The 17,105-nt window shown below is 40.2% G+C and overlaps 1 protein-coding gene across 1 annotated transcript in view; it reads left to right on the forward strand.

Moving 5' to 3' along the window:
- LOC136696073 (plexin-A2-like) overlaps positions 1 to 10,436 on the forward strand; it is a 71,144-nt gene extending 60,708 nt beyond the window's left edge. The window contains exons 25-32 of the mRNA XM_066670178.1: positions 1 to 134; positions 1,381 to 1,484; positions 1,730 to 1,826; positions 2,879 to 3,075; positions 3,535 to 3,704; positions 4,345 to 4,557; positions 6,014 to 6,164; positions 8,899 to 10,436. The exon at positions 1 to 134 is cut by the window's left edge and continues 26 nt beyond it. Of these exons, the coding sequence (XP_066526275.1) occupies positions 1 to 134; positions 1,381 to 1,484; positions 1,730 to 1,826; positions 2,879 to 3,075; positions 3,535 to 3,704; positions 4,345 to 4,557; positions 6,014 to 6,164; positions 8,899 to 8,994 (1,162 nt within the window). The 3' untranslated portion in view covers positions 8,995 to 10,436. The remainder of the gene's footprint in view (positions 135 to 1,380; positions 1,485 to 1,729; positions 1,827 to 2,878; positions 3,076 to 3,534; positions 3,705 to 4,344; positions 4,558 to 6,013; positions 6,165 to 8,898) is intronic.
- The last annotated feature ends 6,669 nt before the right edge of the window (positions 10,437 to 17,105 follow it).

The following is a 17,105-nucleotide window of genomic DNA, read 5'->3' on the forward strand; positions in this document are numbered from 1 at the left end:
TGAGAACAGTGCTGAGATTGCTGTGAAGGTCCTGAACTGTGACACGATCACTCAGGTGAAGGAGAAGATCCTCGACGCTGTTTATAAAAACATCCCCTATTCCCAGAGGCCACGGGCAGTGGACATGGACCTGGGTAATAACAACAATACAGAAATAAGCTTCAATTATGACACAATATTTTAAACCAGAAGCAGCACAAAGTGCTTGAAATTTTTTATTTTATTTATTTATGCCTTAATCAATTGAATGAGAGCAACAATCCCAGACTCAATCAGTGACATTTAAAAAAGGCATTCTCAAAAGGTCATTTATTCATTATATATTTATATGTATGCAATTAATTAACACCTTCTTTTCAACACTTGTGGGGACAACCCCTCACACCATTACGGTCCTGTGTGTTCAGATATCTCTCATGTTGTAGGGACCAAAATCTGTTTACACACTCACATATTGGGGACCGGTGTGAGACAAAAATCATGCCTCTTAAAATACATCATTACAATTTAAGGTATGTAAAGCTAGTAGTTAGGGTTAGGGTTAGTGTAAGTCTTTGTGAAATGGTAGTCTATGTAATGTCCCCTGAAACCATGTGTGTGTCTGTGTGTGTGTCTGTGTGTGTGTCTGTGTGTAAGTAAAAGGTCAGACAGATGGATGGACAGATTGTTTGGCGTGAGCATTCTTTTGAAGGAAGGCAGAGGAAAGGCTGTTTATATTACCACACCAGACCCTCTCTGTTATGTGGGAAATTATATTTCTGTATAATTCCAATCAAATTATTTTGTATAAAAATAAACATCAATGTCTTGTATGGAACATAATGGTTGTGTTTATTCTGCTCTGCTCTCATGGTAAAATTACACTCATTAAATAAATAGTTTTTATAGCTGCCAACATCTCTGTAGAGTAGATGAATTAAATGGTGCTGTAACTCTTTTTAAACACATTCTCATGCTGCTCAGTCTTTCCCTTTAAACCAATGCAGATTGTGTTTGTCCCAGTAGTGGACATAATTTGTTAAAATTCTGTGTAAGTTGTGTAAATGTTATGGACATTGTGTAGATGTTGTGTGTACACCGTGTGAAGGTTATTGTCCTGGTTCCTTGCCTCTTCTCTCCAGAGCGTCTGAAAAGCTGATAGATTATTGATGGTGGTGATGGTTTAAAAGCTACCTTTAATTATTGAAAGTGGAAGTGATTGTTACAGGTTGGGGATGAATTTTACATGCACATGTACCACTCTCCCTGTGTTTGTGTGTGTGTGTATCTGTCTGTCTTTGGTTCCTGAGTGTATCAATTTCTGTTTCGGTGAATTTGTGGGTTTTAGTATTGATAATGTATAAATATATCTATGGTTGTGTGTGTGTGTGTGTGTTTTAGAGTGGCGTCAGGGTCGTACGGCTCGTGTAGTTCTGCAGGATGAGGACATCACGACCAAGATCGAAAACGACTGGAAAAGACTCAACACTCTCATGCACTATCAGGTCAGCTTAAAGAGCGAGAGAGAGTGTGTTGCCCTGTGAAGGACTGGCACCCAGTGATTTAGGGTAGGCTGTATAAGCGGTTGCAGCAAGTGAGTGAATGCATGAATGAATGAATGGTCTTGAATAAGATCAGATTAATCTGATAAGAATCACTTTGTATATAATTTGAACGTTTTATATATGTTTTTTGGCCAAATGATCTCTTTAATTTCTGTGTTTGTGTGTGTGTGTGTGTGTGTATGCAGCTTTCTGACCGGTGTGTAGTTGCTCTAGTGATGAAGCAGACGTCCTCCTACAACATCCCCACCTCCGCCAGCTTCCCTCGTACCTTCAGCCGATACGGTCAGTTCACTATATTCTTCCCTTTATCTTGGCTTTTCAGAACTGCTCTGAGATTCAGTCCTTCAGGCTGTTCTCCTCAGATATCTCACCAGTGGTGGTGGTGAACGGAACTGGACATCATCTTGTATCTAACCAAAATTTTTCTCCCTCTCCTCCACCAGCAGCGAGCACCACTGTCTAAAGAGCTGTATATGGAGGTTATTTAGAGACTGACGTCTGGTTCCATTCACCACTGTGAACAGTAACATTCTCTCTCAATCACATTATGTGCAATTTTTCTGATATAAAAATTTATACTAGCATGTTTGATTGAACTATTCCTGCACCTTTTGTGAAACGGGGAGCCCAATGACCTTGTTGAATAATTTCAGAGTAAATTACTGATGAATGGAAGCTAATAGCCATTAGCATGTTGTAAAGCTAACTGGTGGCTTGACTGTTTTATTCACTGTTACAAAACTGAATCATTCCTTTAAATATTAAAATGACTCTATAATGACCTTGCTAACTTCTTGTTAGTGAGATAAAGGAAGTGCTCAACTGAACATGCTAACATGGCTAATGGTGAATGGAAGCTATAACAACATGAGGTCATGGCTAAGTTTGCTGGCTAGTGTGAGTTTACAGGTGTGAGTGGTACTTTAGCTTTTTGTGACCGTAACCGGTCCAGCTTCATCATCTCTCTGGTTGGAGTGAAGAGGGCGAGAGTTCAGCTAGTCTAATCTAGAGATAAAAGTTGAGGCTAATTAATGAGCCCTCTCCAACTGTGTGTGTCTCATTAGCATTAGCACTGTGCTGAAAGAGGAAATCCTCCTTTAATCAAATCGGTTTCACAAAGTGAAACGCAACCATTTACTTTCTAACACAGCTCTTTATTATCCACATTCATTACCTCCATTATCTCTTCCTCGCCCTATTTCTCTTGATTTGATTTATATTTATAATTCCAGGATGATTGTTTTTAACCTCTAATAGGTTTTGTATCTTTTGGACAGGGTACTCTCTCTCTTTATATCTCTCTGTTATAACTGTTGTGTGTGCGTCTATTTTAGAAACAGTTCTGCGCTCTGTGTCTGCGGGGAGTCCTGAGAGTCTGAGATCTAGAGCTCCGATGATCACTCCAGATCTGGAGAGCGGAGTGAAGGTGTGGCACCTTGTCAAGAATCACGAGCACGGAGACCAGAAGGAGGCAGAACGAGGCAGCAAGATGGTGTCCGAAATCTACCTCACCAGACTACTGGCCACCAAGGTCTCTCTCTCTCTCACACACACACACAGAGGTCTTGGTAATTTAGTTACGAAGTTTTATCCTAATTCCTAATAGGTAAGGAACCAGTAAATTGAATCATGCACAGAAAGAGTGTGAGAGGAAGACAGAGGGAGAGATGGAGAGAGAGAATGAGAAAAGAGAGAGGGAGGAAGATGTAGGGAGAGACAGAAAAAGAGGGAGAGAGATGGAGGAAATGGAGGGACAAATAAAGAGTACAGTACATGTAAAATAATAAAAGAGATATAGCAGATAAAGAGCAGTGGACCCTTAGATGGCGAGCACCCCATGGAATTTCCTTTTAACCCACTCACATTGAACAAAGCTTCACTAAGCAGCGCTGTTCTGCTCTTTCACATAAATTATACTGTCCTTGTTGCAGAGAGACTGGAGAGTAAAGTTTTGATGCATGGCGCTGATGTAGAGTGTTTCCTCTCACAGGGAACGCTGCAGAAGTTTGTGGACGATTTGTTCGAGACACTGTTCAGCACTGTTCATCGCGGCAGCGTGCTTCCTCTCGCCATCAAATACATGTTCGACTTCCTGGACGAACAGGCAGACAAACACGGCATCCACGACCCTGACGTCCGGCACACGTGGAAAAGCAACTGGTCAGAAACAAACATGATAATTAAACTCTCCATTCATATACACTGATAGGGTCCTGGGTTCAGGGAGGGCTTGCTATTGGTTGGACCCTGGTAGGCTACCTGTATCAAACACAGGAGAGAAGATTAGAGACTGAATATGAACTCAGTAGATGGAAAGGAGGGGTAAGGATGCGAAATGTAGATATACTGAATTTATTTTATACACTGAAATAGTTGATAATGAATGATAATTTTATGATTTTGTAAAAGTGTGTGTTGTGTGCATTTACAGAGTGTATCTGGTGTGTGTTGTATTTGCAGAGTGTTACGTGTGCTTTGTTGTATGTGTCAAGTGTAATGTGTGTGTTGTGTGTGTTTACAGAGTGTAACCTGTGTGTGACAGGTGTGTGTTATATGTATTTGTGTGTATTTGGCAAGTGTTACAGTTGTGTTGTGTGTATTTGTGGAGTGTAGTGAGTGTCTTGTCTGTATTTACAGATTGTAAAATTTGTGTTTTTGCATGTATTTGCTGAGTGTAACAGGTGTGTGTGTATTTGCTGAGTGTAACAGGTGTGTGTATGTGTGTATTTGCTGAGTGTAACAGGTGTGTGTGTGTGTGTATTGGCTAAGTGTAATGGTAACTTGTGTCTTCCTCCTGCAGTCTCCCCCTGCGGTTCTGGGTGAACGTGATTAAAAACCCTCAGTTTGTGTTCGATATTCACAAGAGCAGCATCACAGACGCCTGCCTCTCCGTCGTGGCTCAGACCTTCATGGACTCGTGCTCCACATCTGAGCACCGACTCGGGAAAGACTCGCCCTCCAACAAACTGCTCTACGCTAAAGACATCCCCCTGTACAAGAGCTGGGTGGAGAGGTACGGTCCGGACTGTGGAAGTCTGCTCCTTCTCTGCTCCAGTAACAACATCTTCTCTCTCAGAAGAACTGTCACTGTGGTGCTACATCTTCAGTGTTTATTGTTATGGAACATAACTGTAACAGATTTTATATTAATTGTAGATTTGTTGCATTGAACCCAATTTTGTGTTTCTATTTTATTGCCGGGCTGCCTACCAGGCCAGAATAGAAGAGGCTCTCTTTTTCTCTTAATGACTGACTGACTCTTAATGTTGAAATGCACATGTGCAAATAGGAGTGTTATTTCATCTTCTGCTGTTAGTTCAGCCATATTTCACAAGGTGGTGCTACTACACCATCTGTTGTTGGTTCATAATAATAATAATAACATTTTTAAATTATATAGGGCCTTTCCCAAACCTAAGGATGCTTTACTTAAAGAGGAACAGGAAAATATAACAAAACAAAAAACAACTCCAAACTAAGTTATAATAAATGTTTTTAGCAGGGATTTAAAGGAAGGTAAAGTTGAGCAGTTGTGAAGAAGAGGAGGAAGAGAGTTTTAGGGGTTTAGGGGCAGCAGCACTGAAAGATCCCAGGGTAGAACGTTTAGTTGAGGGGATTTTGTATTTAATCCTAATCTCAACAGGAAGCCAATGCAGCTGGTGGAGAACATGCTGGAGTACCTAAGAAGAGTAGGTTCTTCAGCGTGAACCATGGCCTCGCCTGGGGGCGCGTCAAGGTTCAGTAACTCAAGAAAGAGCTCAGACCCTCAAATACAGCGTTATCGCACAGTGGAGATAGACAGGGTCATTTACAAAGTTTCATATAAATAAATAATAGAAAATAAGACAAGAACATGCTCCATTTGTGTGTGTTTCTTGGGTTGTGTTTGGTGCAACATCATGCCTGTTGGCCAGAGACGCAGCGCAGGTTACATTTCTCTGCTGTTCACAACTTCAGCAGTATGACTCTGCAACGTTTACACACGTATTATATCTCACAGAGAGAGGAGGACTGCTGAATTTGACTGCTTGAATTTTGCATGAGTGTGTCTTTGCCTAAAATATTATAAAGGGAACTGTTGGGGAGACATTTTGTGGTGTTAGTGTATTTATGAAACTCCATATAACTGTGCACAGCCTCATTAAACTTTGTGGTTTACTCTAACCAGTTAAATTGAATAAATAAGAACTTGTAATCTTAAAATCAACAAAATGTTCTTGATCATCTTTGTTTCTTGGTGGTAGATCATCTAGTATTGATATAGTCTGGCTTGCCTAGTCTTATTTTACACAGTTCTGTAATGAAAGTTTACCAATGTTAACCTCTTCTTCTGGAGAAGAGAATGTAATGTACAGACTCTTGCACATACAGCATATGCTCAGTATTCAGACTGAGTGTAGTGTACATGTGTTTGTGGTGTGTGTTACTCAGGTATTGATCAGTTGTGTTGTTTTCTCTCCTGTTTTCAGGTATTATGCTGATATTGGACGTATGCCGGCAATCAGTGACCAGGACATGAACGCGTACCTGGCCGAACAGGCGCGACTACATTCGCACGAGTTCAACATGCTCAGCGCCCTCCACGAGATCTACACATACATCAACAAATACAGCCAGGAGGTCAGGACACACACAAACACATGAACTTCACTAACATAGAGGCAGGTCAGGACACAACTCAAATACACACTATTGCTTACACACAGTAACTTATGAGAGGCCGTGTAGGCCAAATTTCAAACATACCTCTTAAATACACTATCAATCCTGTCACACGCACCATCAAACCCTCTCACACTCACGATCAAACCCTCTCACATTAGGGAATGAGAGAGACTTTGAGAGTAAGTGTGTGAGAGTCTGATGGTCGCTTTTTCTGATTGACATACAGAGCTATCGTTAAGATACCCGCACACAGGAAAATTCCTAACAAATGGAAATCCCAGTCGGCCATGTTAAATGGAACCCAAAACCCAGACCCAGATTAATGAGGCTGGACCTCTTAAAATACATAATAAATTCACCCAGTGACATCAACATCATGGCAGACGCGTTGCGACGTTGACAACAACCAGCAGTCATTGCAACTGTTGAGTGTTAGAGAGTTTGATGGTGAGTGTGAGAAGGTTTGGCTTAAACGGCCTCTCATCAGAACACAACTCACATATACACATTAACTCAATTCAAAATACACACACTGACTTAAATACACACATTGGGTGTGTCCCAAAACGTAGTGAGCTGTCTACCTAGAGAGCATCTTGTGTCACAGTCTGTGCACTCCCGACACAGCAACCCTTCCTGAGCCACGAAGGCAATTCCAGGAAGCAACTCCAGAACAAGTCCTGTCCATTTCAGGCAAAAATAATTAAAATAACGGTGAAAATGAAAAGATAAGACGATGCTAAAAAAACAAAGTACCGGTTGTGGGTGGGAACAACCCGTGACACAATCTCTCTCTAACTAGAGTGTCTCAATAATCTGCCTCATGAGGACAGACAACGGTTAGAACGCCGTCTACTTAAACAACTGTCTATGCACTCAGTGCCCTACCTAGACAGCTCACTAGGTTTTGGGACACACCCATTAACTTAATGAACATACAGCCAAATCACAACTCACTTAAACACAGTAACTAACATACAGTGAATGCCCAACTCAGATAAAAACCACTACAAATGTTTGAGGGTGAGTTTCCATAAATCAACATTAGTCTGGTGGTCTGTTACACGGTAAGTGTTAAATGTGTAGTAGCCCAGATACTGTAAAAAGCTAATGACAATAATATAATAATAAATATTTTTCACTTCATTCCTGCTCTCTAAATTAACCAGTCACTGTGGCCCTTAATAATTTTTTATTGAGGGTTTTATTATCTAAACATAGCACAAAAAGTAAGGACATTTACCATGCGCAGCAGGTAGTGTTGCAGTCACACAGCTCCAGGGACCTGGAGGTTGTGGGTTCAATTCCCATTCTGGGTGACTGTCTGTGAGGAGTTGGTGTGTTCTCCCTGTGTCTGTGTGAGTTTCCTCCCACAGTCCAAAAACGCATGTTGGTAGGTTGATTGGTGACTCAAAAGTAAGTGAATGTGTGTGTGTTGCCCTGTGAAGGACTGCCGTCCCCTCCAGGGTGTATTCCCACCTTGCGCCCAATGATTCCAGGTAGGCTCTGGACCCACCGTTACCTTGAATTGGATAGGCAGTTACAGATAATGAATGGATGGATGGAATGCTTCTTGGCAATAAATCTTAAACCTGTGGAAACCCTGTTAATTTCCCTTTTAAATGGTGCCACATTTGTAAGGAACATGTATTTGTGGCATGAGCAGTAGAGCTGAGTATGTGGGTTGTGCCCATGAAAAATTTGCCAAATCCTCTCTGCCAATGCCAAATAGCTTATTTTGTGTGATGGTCTGGGACAGCTTCTCCTTCACTGGAAAAACTAGGCTTTTCATCATTGGAGGCAATCTCAATGCAGAGAGATTTCGAGATGAAATCCTGCACCCAGTGGCAATCCCATATAAGATGATAACGCTCACTCCCAGAGCGGGGTTTATCAGAGACTACCTCCAGAATTTGGGAGTGGAGAGGATGGAATGGCCTGCCAGCTCCTGGCCTCAGCCCCAATGAACACTTGTGAGATCAGCTTGGACATGCTTTTTGTGCCAGAGTGACCAATACAACTACATTGGCTGACTTGTGACAAATGCTGGTTGAAGAATGGGATGCATGACCAGCATTAGGAGGAGGTGCCAGGCTGTTACGGCTGTGTATGGTTCTTCCACACGCTACTGAGGCTCCTGTTTGCTAAATGAATATATTGTTAAATTGCCAATACGTCTTGTTTCATCAAACCTAAATCATCCAGTCACCAAACACCAAATGAGTCAATGGCAGAATAAGATGTTTGGGATTGGCAGAGAGGATTTGGCTAATTTTTCATGGGCGCAACCCTTACACAGCTCTGAAATAATCAACCAAAAATTTCCTTACTTTGTGTGCTATGTTTATTATCTGTTAGTGCAGTAAATACTTGCAGTGCTCTTGTTAATGTCAGGTACATACTCATTTTGTAAATGGACATGTCCCACTTATATTTTATCACGTGTTGGTTAGTGCAGAATCTACAGAGGCTTCTCTTGCATATTTCACAACTAATTTATGCACACAGACCATTCTCACATTTATTTTCTTGTGGCTTATAGCACTACTGTAACCCACCCTATTTATTCTGATTAATGTATGTCTTGTGCACTATGTACACTTGTGACACTGCACATTCCTTCAGGATCATCCACGTTTTTAAATCTTACCTTAATAATCTGTCCTCTGCTGTCCCCTGCTGGTTGCAGGTGATCGAGGCTCTGGAGCAGGATGAAGTTGCTCAGAAGCAGCGTCTCGCACTCAAACTCCAGCAGCTCATTTCTGCCATGGCAATGGACAGCTGATCTGAGGTCAGATCTCCTGGACGGTCTGATGTCCAAGTGCTGACAGAACTGAGAGAAAACTGAGGAAAACACCTCTCAGGCTGTGGAGAGAGACACAGATAGACACCTGTGCTTATAACAGAGGGGAGGGAAGATGAGGGGCAGGTGGGGGAATGAAGCCCAGTCCAAATTGGAGCCCTGATCTCTTCTCTCCTCCTCAAAGCCCAAACCTCAGTGACATCAACAACATGGAACTTACCTGTGGTGTGCTTGGTTCAGACGCTAAGTTGTCTTATGATTTAAGAGGGGAAACTAATCTCAGTAATACACTGCAGAGGAATTGTCTATAGATGAGTTTAAACCCATAGGAAAGAAATTAAATCTCCCATCCTATGACTCACAGCTCCCTCCCCAAGCCTGGACCCTAATCTCCTCGCTCAGCTCCTCTGTTGTGAGAAGAAATGACAGTGAAGTTGACCTAGACTTTAAAATAAATAAATTAAATTAAAAAAAATCACAGTTGGGCTGAAAAATGGCAATGAGATATTTTCCACAAATGGTGCAACATTTTTTCACGGATTCTGTTTGCAGCTGGGATGTTTTATGATCTGCATTCGGGAAAGATGGCTGTTCATTCATTTACTCACTCATTCTAGTTTTTAAGTTAGTGTTTTGAGAATCATTTTCTTCTGTGAACACACAACAAAGTATTTGGGGGAAGTTGATTCGTGTTATGGTATTGAGTGTACGGCAGAAGAGCATGCAGTTCCTTGACTCTCCACGAGATGTCAGTGTTTACATTATTATGATAATACTTGAAAGAAGACATTGTTCTTGCGTTTCTGTTCCAATGAGCTTCCAGCCTTTATTATTCTTCATTCATATTTGTGCGTGATGGTATTTTCATTGTTCAGAAGAAAACATTTTAAAGAAGCATGCCAGAGACGCTTTAATTTATTTTATTATAAACCTCTCCTGAATATTAAGCTCCTATCAGTTCTCAACAGGACCGAAGATTTAGGAAACACACATGTTGCTTGTGTTTGTCTTGCAGCCTTCAGTGCAGTTTGTTAATCAGGAATTGAACAACATTCTGTTTTATGAACATTATGTTTATCTCGTGTAGGTGTTTCCCTCATGTTTCAGTTGCTCAGGTGTGAATTCCTCATTTTGCTCCAGTTGTGTTTAAGTCAGAACTGCGTTTTTCACGTTTTTCAGGCATAAATCTGTTTCACTGCTGCAGTCAGTTATGGAAAAATTAAAACAGAGTCACTGTAATGAAATCAAAAAAATGTTACTGTATGAGCATTTTCTCTGTTTTGTTTCAACAGCTAAATATTAATGTGTATTTAAATTGTAAATAGTACATTCCTATTTTGCAACAATTCACTTTGTACTGTTGTAATAAATTCAATCTATGTCAAAATGTCAGAAGATACAGGTTCTGATGCAGCTCCAGATAAAGATCCATCCCTTTTCTTCTTCTCAATGTAGAACTGCTCAGTGGTGGGAGTTTAGTTTGGAGGTTTGTACGAGGAATAAACTGGTGCATTCATTTTATAATAATTCTACACTTCTGAAGAATGTATAGCTATCCGATTTATATCATAATAATGCCATTAATAAGCAGTTTCAACACAAAGGGGAGTAGTGACCCACAATCATCTGTGGCCTTAAATTCAGATCTTAATTTGGCAAATAAGATTTGTTTTTTATTTCCTAAATCATGGTTAATAGACCTTTGGGCCCCCCAGTATCAGGTTGTCAGTTTTCCAGTTGGTCTTTAACAATGAGAGTATTCTATGAATTCTTATCAGATGTTTTGGATACTTATTTTTCACCCATTTCTCCACAGATACACATAGAGGTAAACACTGAAAATAAGATACAAACTACCAAAAGAAAAGCAAAAAAAACCCCAAAAAAACATCCTGATGACTTCTGAGAGTAGGCATTTGCTTTGACCTTCGAGGCAGACAACACTTGCGGCTTCAACCGCAAGGCGGAAACAGCTGCACCACTGAAGGCGGAATGGAAACTTAATATATGAAGCAGGTGAATTAGAAGCTATACAAAAATGTACTGCATTGGTATCTGTGTTGGCTGAAACTCAAGGACTCGCGATTACAATATTGACCTCAGTATCAGGAGGAAAAAAGAATGTATTTGCTATGTCTACACGTTTTTCTCAAGAAAATGTTTTTATAATCGGTGACAGCTAATATAATGGCTATATGTTCAAACAATATAGGGAAAGCCTACATAACTTTGCACAAATCTCATTTCCAGAATCCAGTTTCTTTGATCCGTTAAGGAGCCAAAATGGTGGTGACATATTCATTTCTTGAGAATGCAAGGAAGTTTATAAACTGTAAAACCATGTGTTTTCTCTCTGCAGTTGCTGTGGTCGTAAGAGACAAAATGTTCCCCTGAGTAAGTCCTCAGACAGCAGCTATATTTATTCAGTCCTAGCACCATACATAGATGCAGAAGGTGTTGGTGCAAGTGACAAATTTTTTAGACAGTGCTCACTGATATGTGTTTCCTATGGCATTCAGTCAGGACCTTCACTCCCTCCTCAGTAATATCCAGTTGCCAGGGGAGAAACTAAACTCCGTAGTCACTGAAATTACTGCAATCCACAGCAGCGTTTTATTGAAGTGATTACTGAAGCATCATCAGTGAATGCTCCTCATTGTTCTCTGTTATTAAAACAAACTGAGTAGTTCTTCTCATCTGAAGAAATCCAGAGAAACACAGTTGGTACTTGTTGAGGTTGATGCTTTACATAAATGACAGTGTGCGTCTGTTCCACTGTTTATCTGAAACCTGGAGATTTGCCAAGATCTGGCACGAGACTCATTTTACATTGTGGTTCCTCCACATTATTCAATCATTCATTGTTTCACTTTCTGTAACTGATGTCTGGTTCAGGGTTGCCATTCTGCCACATTTCTTTTGTATTACTGAAAACACTGTAATTGTACACCAATCCATTTTGATATTCCTGAGAGCTACGCTGAAATTGTATGCATTCATTGATTTATCTTCTATAAGGGCTTCATCCTTATTTAGGGTTTGCGTGGGACCAGAGTCAGTCAGTCCCCACCTGCAGCACCACCACACTTTCCTTTAGTATACATTCATCTCTAAAGTGTTTATTTTACTACACAAGTGTAATACATTATATATTAGACACATCAGGTAACTATAATTAGGGCCTTGCTACAGTAGTTACCCTTCGCCAATGACAGAAAAGAGCAAAATTACTGCAACAGCAAAGAATTAAAGAATGAAATGGAGACAGACAGAGGTGAACACACTTTTATTAGACCTTATAGCATCAAACATAATGTGCATTTAAACAGTTATTCATAAAAAAATACTTAAAGACTAATGAAGTTATGATTATTAATACTTACAACTTACAATGTTTCAAATCCTTGAAGTTGGCTTCAGATAGAAAAAATATATAAGAAAAAATAAGCTTTCACCATCATATCATAGACAAATGGAGGTGTCTATCTAGACACCACATCTAGAATCAGTGAGAGTTGGAGCTCTGTGAGCTGTAAAAAGAATCTGCCACATGTCGGGCAACAGTTTACACTGAGGGAATATGGCTCTTTTGATTTCGATTATTAATAAAAATGCTTGACTTGCAAGAGCTTTGCAATAGTATACGAGAGGCATTCGAGAGCTCCCCCAGTGTTAATCCATGCTTCAGCTCCTGGACGTCATACGATGGGAGCTTCTTATTAGCTGTTATCTGAATGTCAGATTTTATTTTAAACTTTAACTGCAGACAGGGCTTTTCTTCAGTGCTTCCCTAAAGTCCTTTGGGTTTTACAGGTTTGTAAATATTTCTGTAATGAAACAAGGACAATCTTTACATGGCACACTCTGACTAAGGCACGCCAACTGAGTACAGAGACTCTAAATTTAGTTTTCACAGTGGTTTTCAAGGCTAAAAAGTATTCATCTTATAAACACAATTGATCATAAAGTAAGAAGAATCCCAGAGACGTGACTGAACATCAGGATCATTCTTCAGTGTGTGAACCACCAAATGTGGACCTGAGAAGTCTGATGTCCTTGGTGCAGATATTTATTTCTTCCTAAACCCTGCTTTGGTTTGTGAAAGGCACTGTAAAAAATGTTATGTTATTATTATTATTATTACAGCTAGGAAAATACCATTCCTCACACACTGAAAAGGACTCTGTCTGAATGCCACCGAGGTTATTAATAAAAATGCTTTGCTCTGCATCTGTCTTGCAACAGAACACCAGAGGCATTTGACAGCTCCTCCATTGCCAAGTTGGGCATTGGTGAAGTGCTGGACAGATTAATCTAAGCCTGAGCAGGAAACAGGTGGAGCAGTTCAGATTTATAATGAACCAAGGGCTTAGGATGCCTGCTACCAGCTGTAAATACATTACATTAAATCAACACAGTGAATCATCCAATTAATTCATGTTGTCATTAAGCCAGAGATCAGCCAACATTTCCACTTTCTCTGTTACTACATGCAGCTGGATCCTGTTTCGTCCTCTAGTTTTGCTCTTGAGGCATGAGTAATTTACAAGCAAGTAATCTGAGACAAAAATTTAGCACTACATACCTGCCACAGACCAACTCATGTTATTTAAGTTGTATATTGATTATGAGATTTCTCTCACGGTCTATTGACTGTATATTTTAACAGGTATACAATGAAGGTGTTCTTCTTTCTTTTTATTATTTGATTATTCTGCATCCCCAGGTTATATATTCATGTTAAAAATGTTTATTACACAATATACAGCTTAGGCATTTTGTTATTTTGCAATTTAATTTATTGCATAACCAATAAAAAAAAAATGATGCACCAAAATCATGATTTCTACTTCTTTGTGTTTATTTATTTTATACATCAATACTTTGCTGTCTCAGACTGTTCATATAAAATAATAAGTCATCAATTCATTAAAAAAAGCAAAATTTTTTCAACTTTATTCATATCTATATACTACTGTTCCCAACCTTCCTGTCATTCCCACTGCAGCCTGTCATTTCTGTGGGAATTATCTGAATATGTGTTTATGTCGTAACCATGGAAACAGACTGACTGGAGGCACATGGGAGGAAAATTATATGGTGTCTGGAGATGTGAGTGATATAATCATGTTGCTCCTGATCATGGAGCAGATTTATTTAGCACCATTATGACAGGTCTGGACACAAATACATGTTCACATTATTTATTTCTATTTAAAGTGAATCTTACACTAAATGTAGATTGATGTTTGCAAATCCAGGACCTAGCAACACTAAAAAAGAACATGGTTATTAACTGACACGTCATTACCAACACATAAACTGTTGTGATGGTAAAGACGCTTGGTGACCGTAAGTTCTCAGTTTCACCATCAGATGTTTGGAAATGTTACAAATTAAAGCTAAAATTGAAATTGGCCACAGATGTCTCAATGCTGGCAGACCTCTTGCTATCTGTCTTTATGGTATGGAACATGTAATACAATGGGCTTTGGAAGCAATCCTACTTTAAATCTTCAGTCTAGATGCCAATTACCTACAATAAATATAACTTAACATAGCACAAAAAGTAATGAAATTGGTGACTGGTAGATTATTTCTTTGTTGTGACAATGCTTCTTGGCAATTAACCTTATACCGTTGGAAAGCTTGTTAATTTCCCTTTTAAATGGTGCCACATTTGTAAGGAACATGCATTTTTGTGATGAGCAGTAGAGCTGAGTATATGGGTTGCGCCAATTAAAAATATGTCAAATGCCCTCTGTAAGAAGATCTTAATTTGTATCTGCCTAATTTAGATTTAATGGCCTTTTTAAACAGAACATCTGTCTGTGAAAATATTCACACGCTTTTTTCTCTGCTGCACTCAACTAAACTAACTGCTTCCCTTTACAGTTTTCTGAGAAAATGGTGGCCCACTGATGGAAGATTGCTTGCTGGATTCTCCTGCGGCCCAAACCAGACCAGACCAGCTGCTCCCCTCCATCTACTGCTGCCAGCCTCTGACCACTCACCATGACCAGAAATGGACTCAGATTAGCAACACTGACTGATTCTTCCAATCTGATGCACTAATATTATGCCCCAAGATTGATGTCACTATTTTGATTATTATGATTATTATTATTATGTAGCATAATGACACTTCATTGGTGATAATTTAAAATTCAATCTATAGTTTGATCAGAGAAGAATGGGTCCCCTTTGTGAGTCTTTGTTCCTCCCAAGGTTTCTTCCTCCAGCCTCGAGGGAGTTTTTCCTTGCCACTGTCGCCTTCGGCTTGCTCGCATTGGGCTTTGATTTAAATGTTCTGTTCTGAAACTGTGAAGCTGCTTTGTGACAACATCAGTTGTAAAAGGTGCTATATAAATAAATTTGATTTGATTCAGGGTTGCGGTGGGTCTAGTGCCTACCCGGAATCACTGGGCGCAAGGCAGGAACACACCCTGGAGGGGCACCAGTCCTTCACAGGGTGAAACACACTCACACATTCACTCACACCTACGGACACTTTTGAGTCGCCAATCCACCTACCAATGTGTGTTTTTGGACTGTGGGAGGAAACCCGAGCACCTGGAGGAAACCCACGCGGACAACACACCAACTCCTCACAGACAGTCACCCGGAGCGAGACTTGAACCCACAACCTCCAGGAGCTGTGTAACTGCGACACTACCTGCTGCGCCACCGTGCCGCCCAGAAAGAGCACGCTTCCCTCATAATTATTTAATTAATTGTAATAAGAATGATACAAAACTTCAGTCACATTATCTAACAAATCTTCTAACTCTCCAACCATATATAGATATAACAAGATATATATATATATATATCCCGCTCATCCCACCTTGTGACTGGCTGAGATCGAGGCCATTTCCTTTATGTACCATATGATATGAACCATTCGGATTGCTTTAAATATAATTTTGTGCTTAAAAACAGCTACAATAAGCATTTTGTCTATCTTGATTTTGATTTTGTATATTTACAGAACTGCTGCACAAAGCCCACCCCTTCAGGTAACCATGGCCAAAGCAGCAGTGCTATCAGATGAGGATGCCAATTTGCATGTCAAACTCGACTCCAAGTTTTGTTTGTGAAATTAATTCGTCCTAGATGTCTGCTGTGCTAAATTGCTCACTGAATTCCAATATAATGAACAGTATTTAACAAGTCTAGTCTGTGGGCAGCACAGTGACACAACAGGTAGTGTTGCTCTCACACAACTCCTGGGGTTGTGAGTTGGAGCCATGCTATGTTCTCCCCTTGTCCGCTTGGGTTTCCACTGGGTGCTCCGATTTCCTCCCACTGTCCAAAAATGCACGTTGGTGTATTGTGAATGAATGTGTTAGTTTGTGTCACCCTGGATAAGCGGTTCCAGACAATGAATGAATGAATGAAAACACACACACACACACACCACCCCCCCACCAACACACACACACACACACACACACACACACATGCTGAGCTAACGGTGCTTTGCTAACCTAAGTGCACTCATGTTCCTCAACATTAAAATGAACAGGCATCTAAGCCCCCCAAAGCCCCAAAACAAGCCCTGGCAGTTAAAGTGGTGGGGCTGTGCAAATGCTGCTTCCCCAGGTCCCAATTGTCCCCCAGGCCCTCCACTGCTTTGTTTAATTTTCTTCTGCTATGTTACAGATTAAAATCCTGGAGTCCATCGTGGTAAGGATGATTTACTAGATTTCTCCATTTTACTCTTGATCTAATAATCTGTCTATAGGAAAATCCACACCACACACATATAGAAATTTCTTCAGACACCAGCATGCAGAAGTGCTCGATGGTACTCTGGCTCTTATCGATCAATTTTTACAAGCTTTATCAGTTTTATCTACAACTTCTGTGGATAGGACACACAGCTGCTCGGTAATGGTTAAACTTTGGCGATTAATACACGGTTCATATGTGTCCCAAACTGTGGAAAGTCATCCGTACAGTTCATGGATTATCCATGATCTGTTACAAAACCCTACTGAGCATCCTATGGGCATGTTTTAAAGAGTGAAAGCTTATAACTTATTGAGACTGAGGAAACTCTAAGTCGGATTATTAGTAAATGTAGATAC

Source organism: Hoplias malabaricus, chromosome 5 (genome assembly GCF_029633855.1).
Source record: "Hoplias malabaricus isolate fHopMal1 chromosome 5, fHopMal1.hap1, whole genome shotgun sequence".
Classification (NCBI taxonomy): domain Eukaryota; kingdom Metazoa; phylum Chordata; class Actinopteri; order Characiformes; family Erythrinidae; genus Hoplias; species Hoplias malabaricus.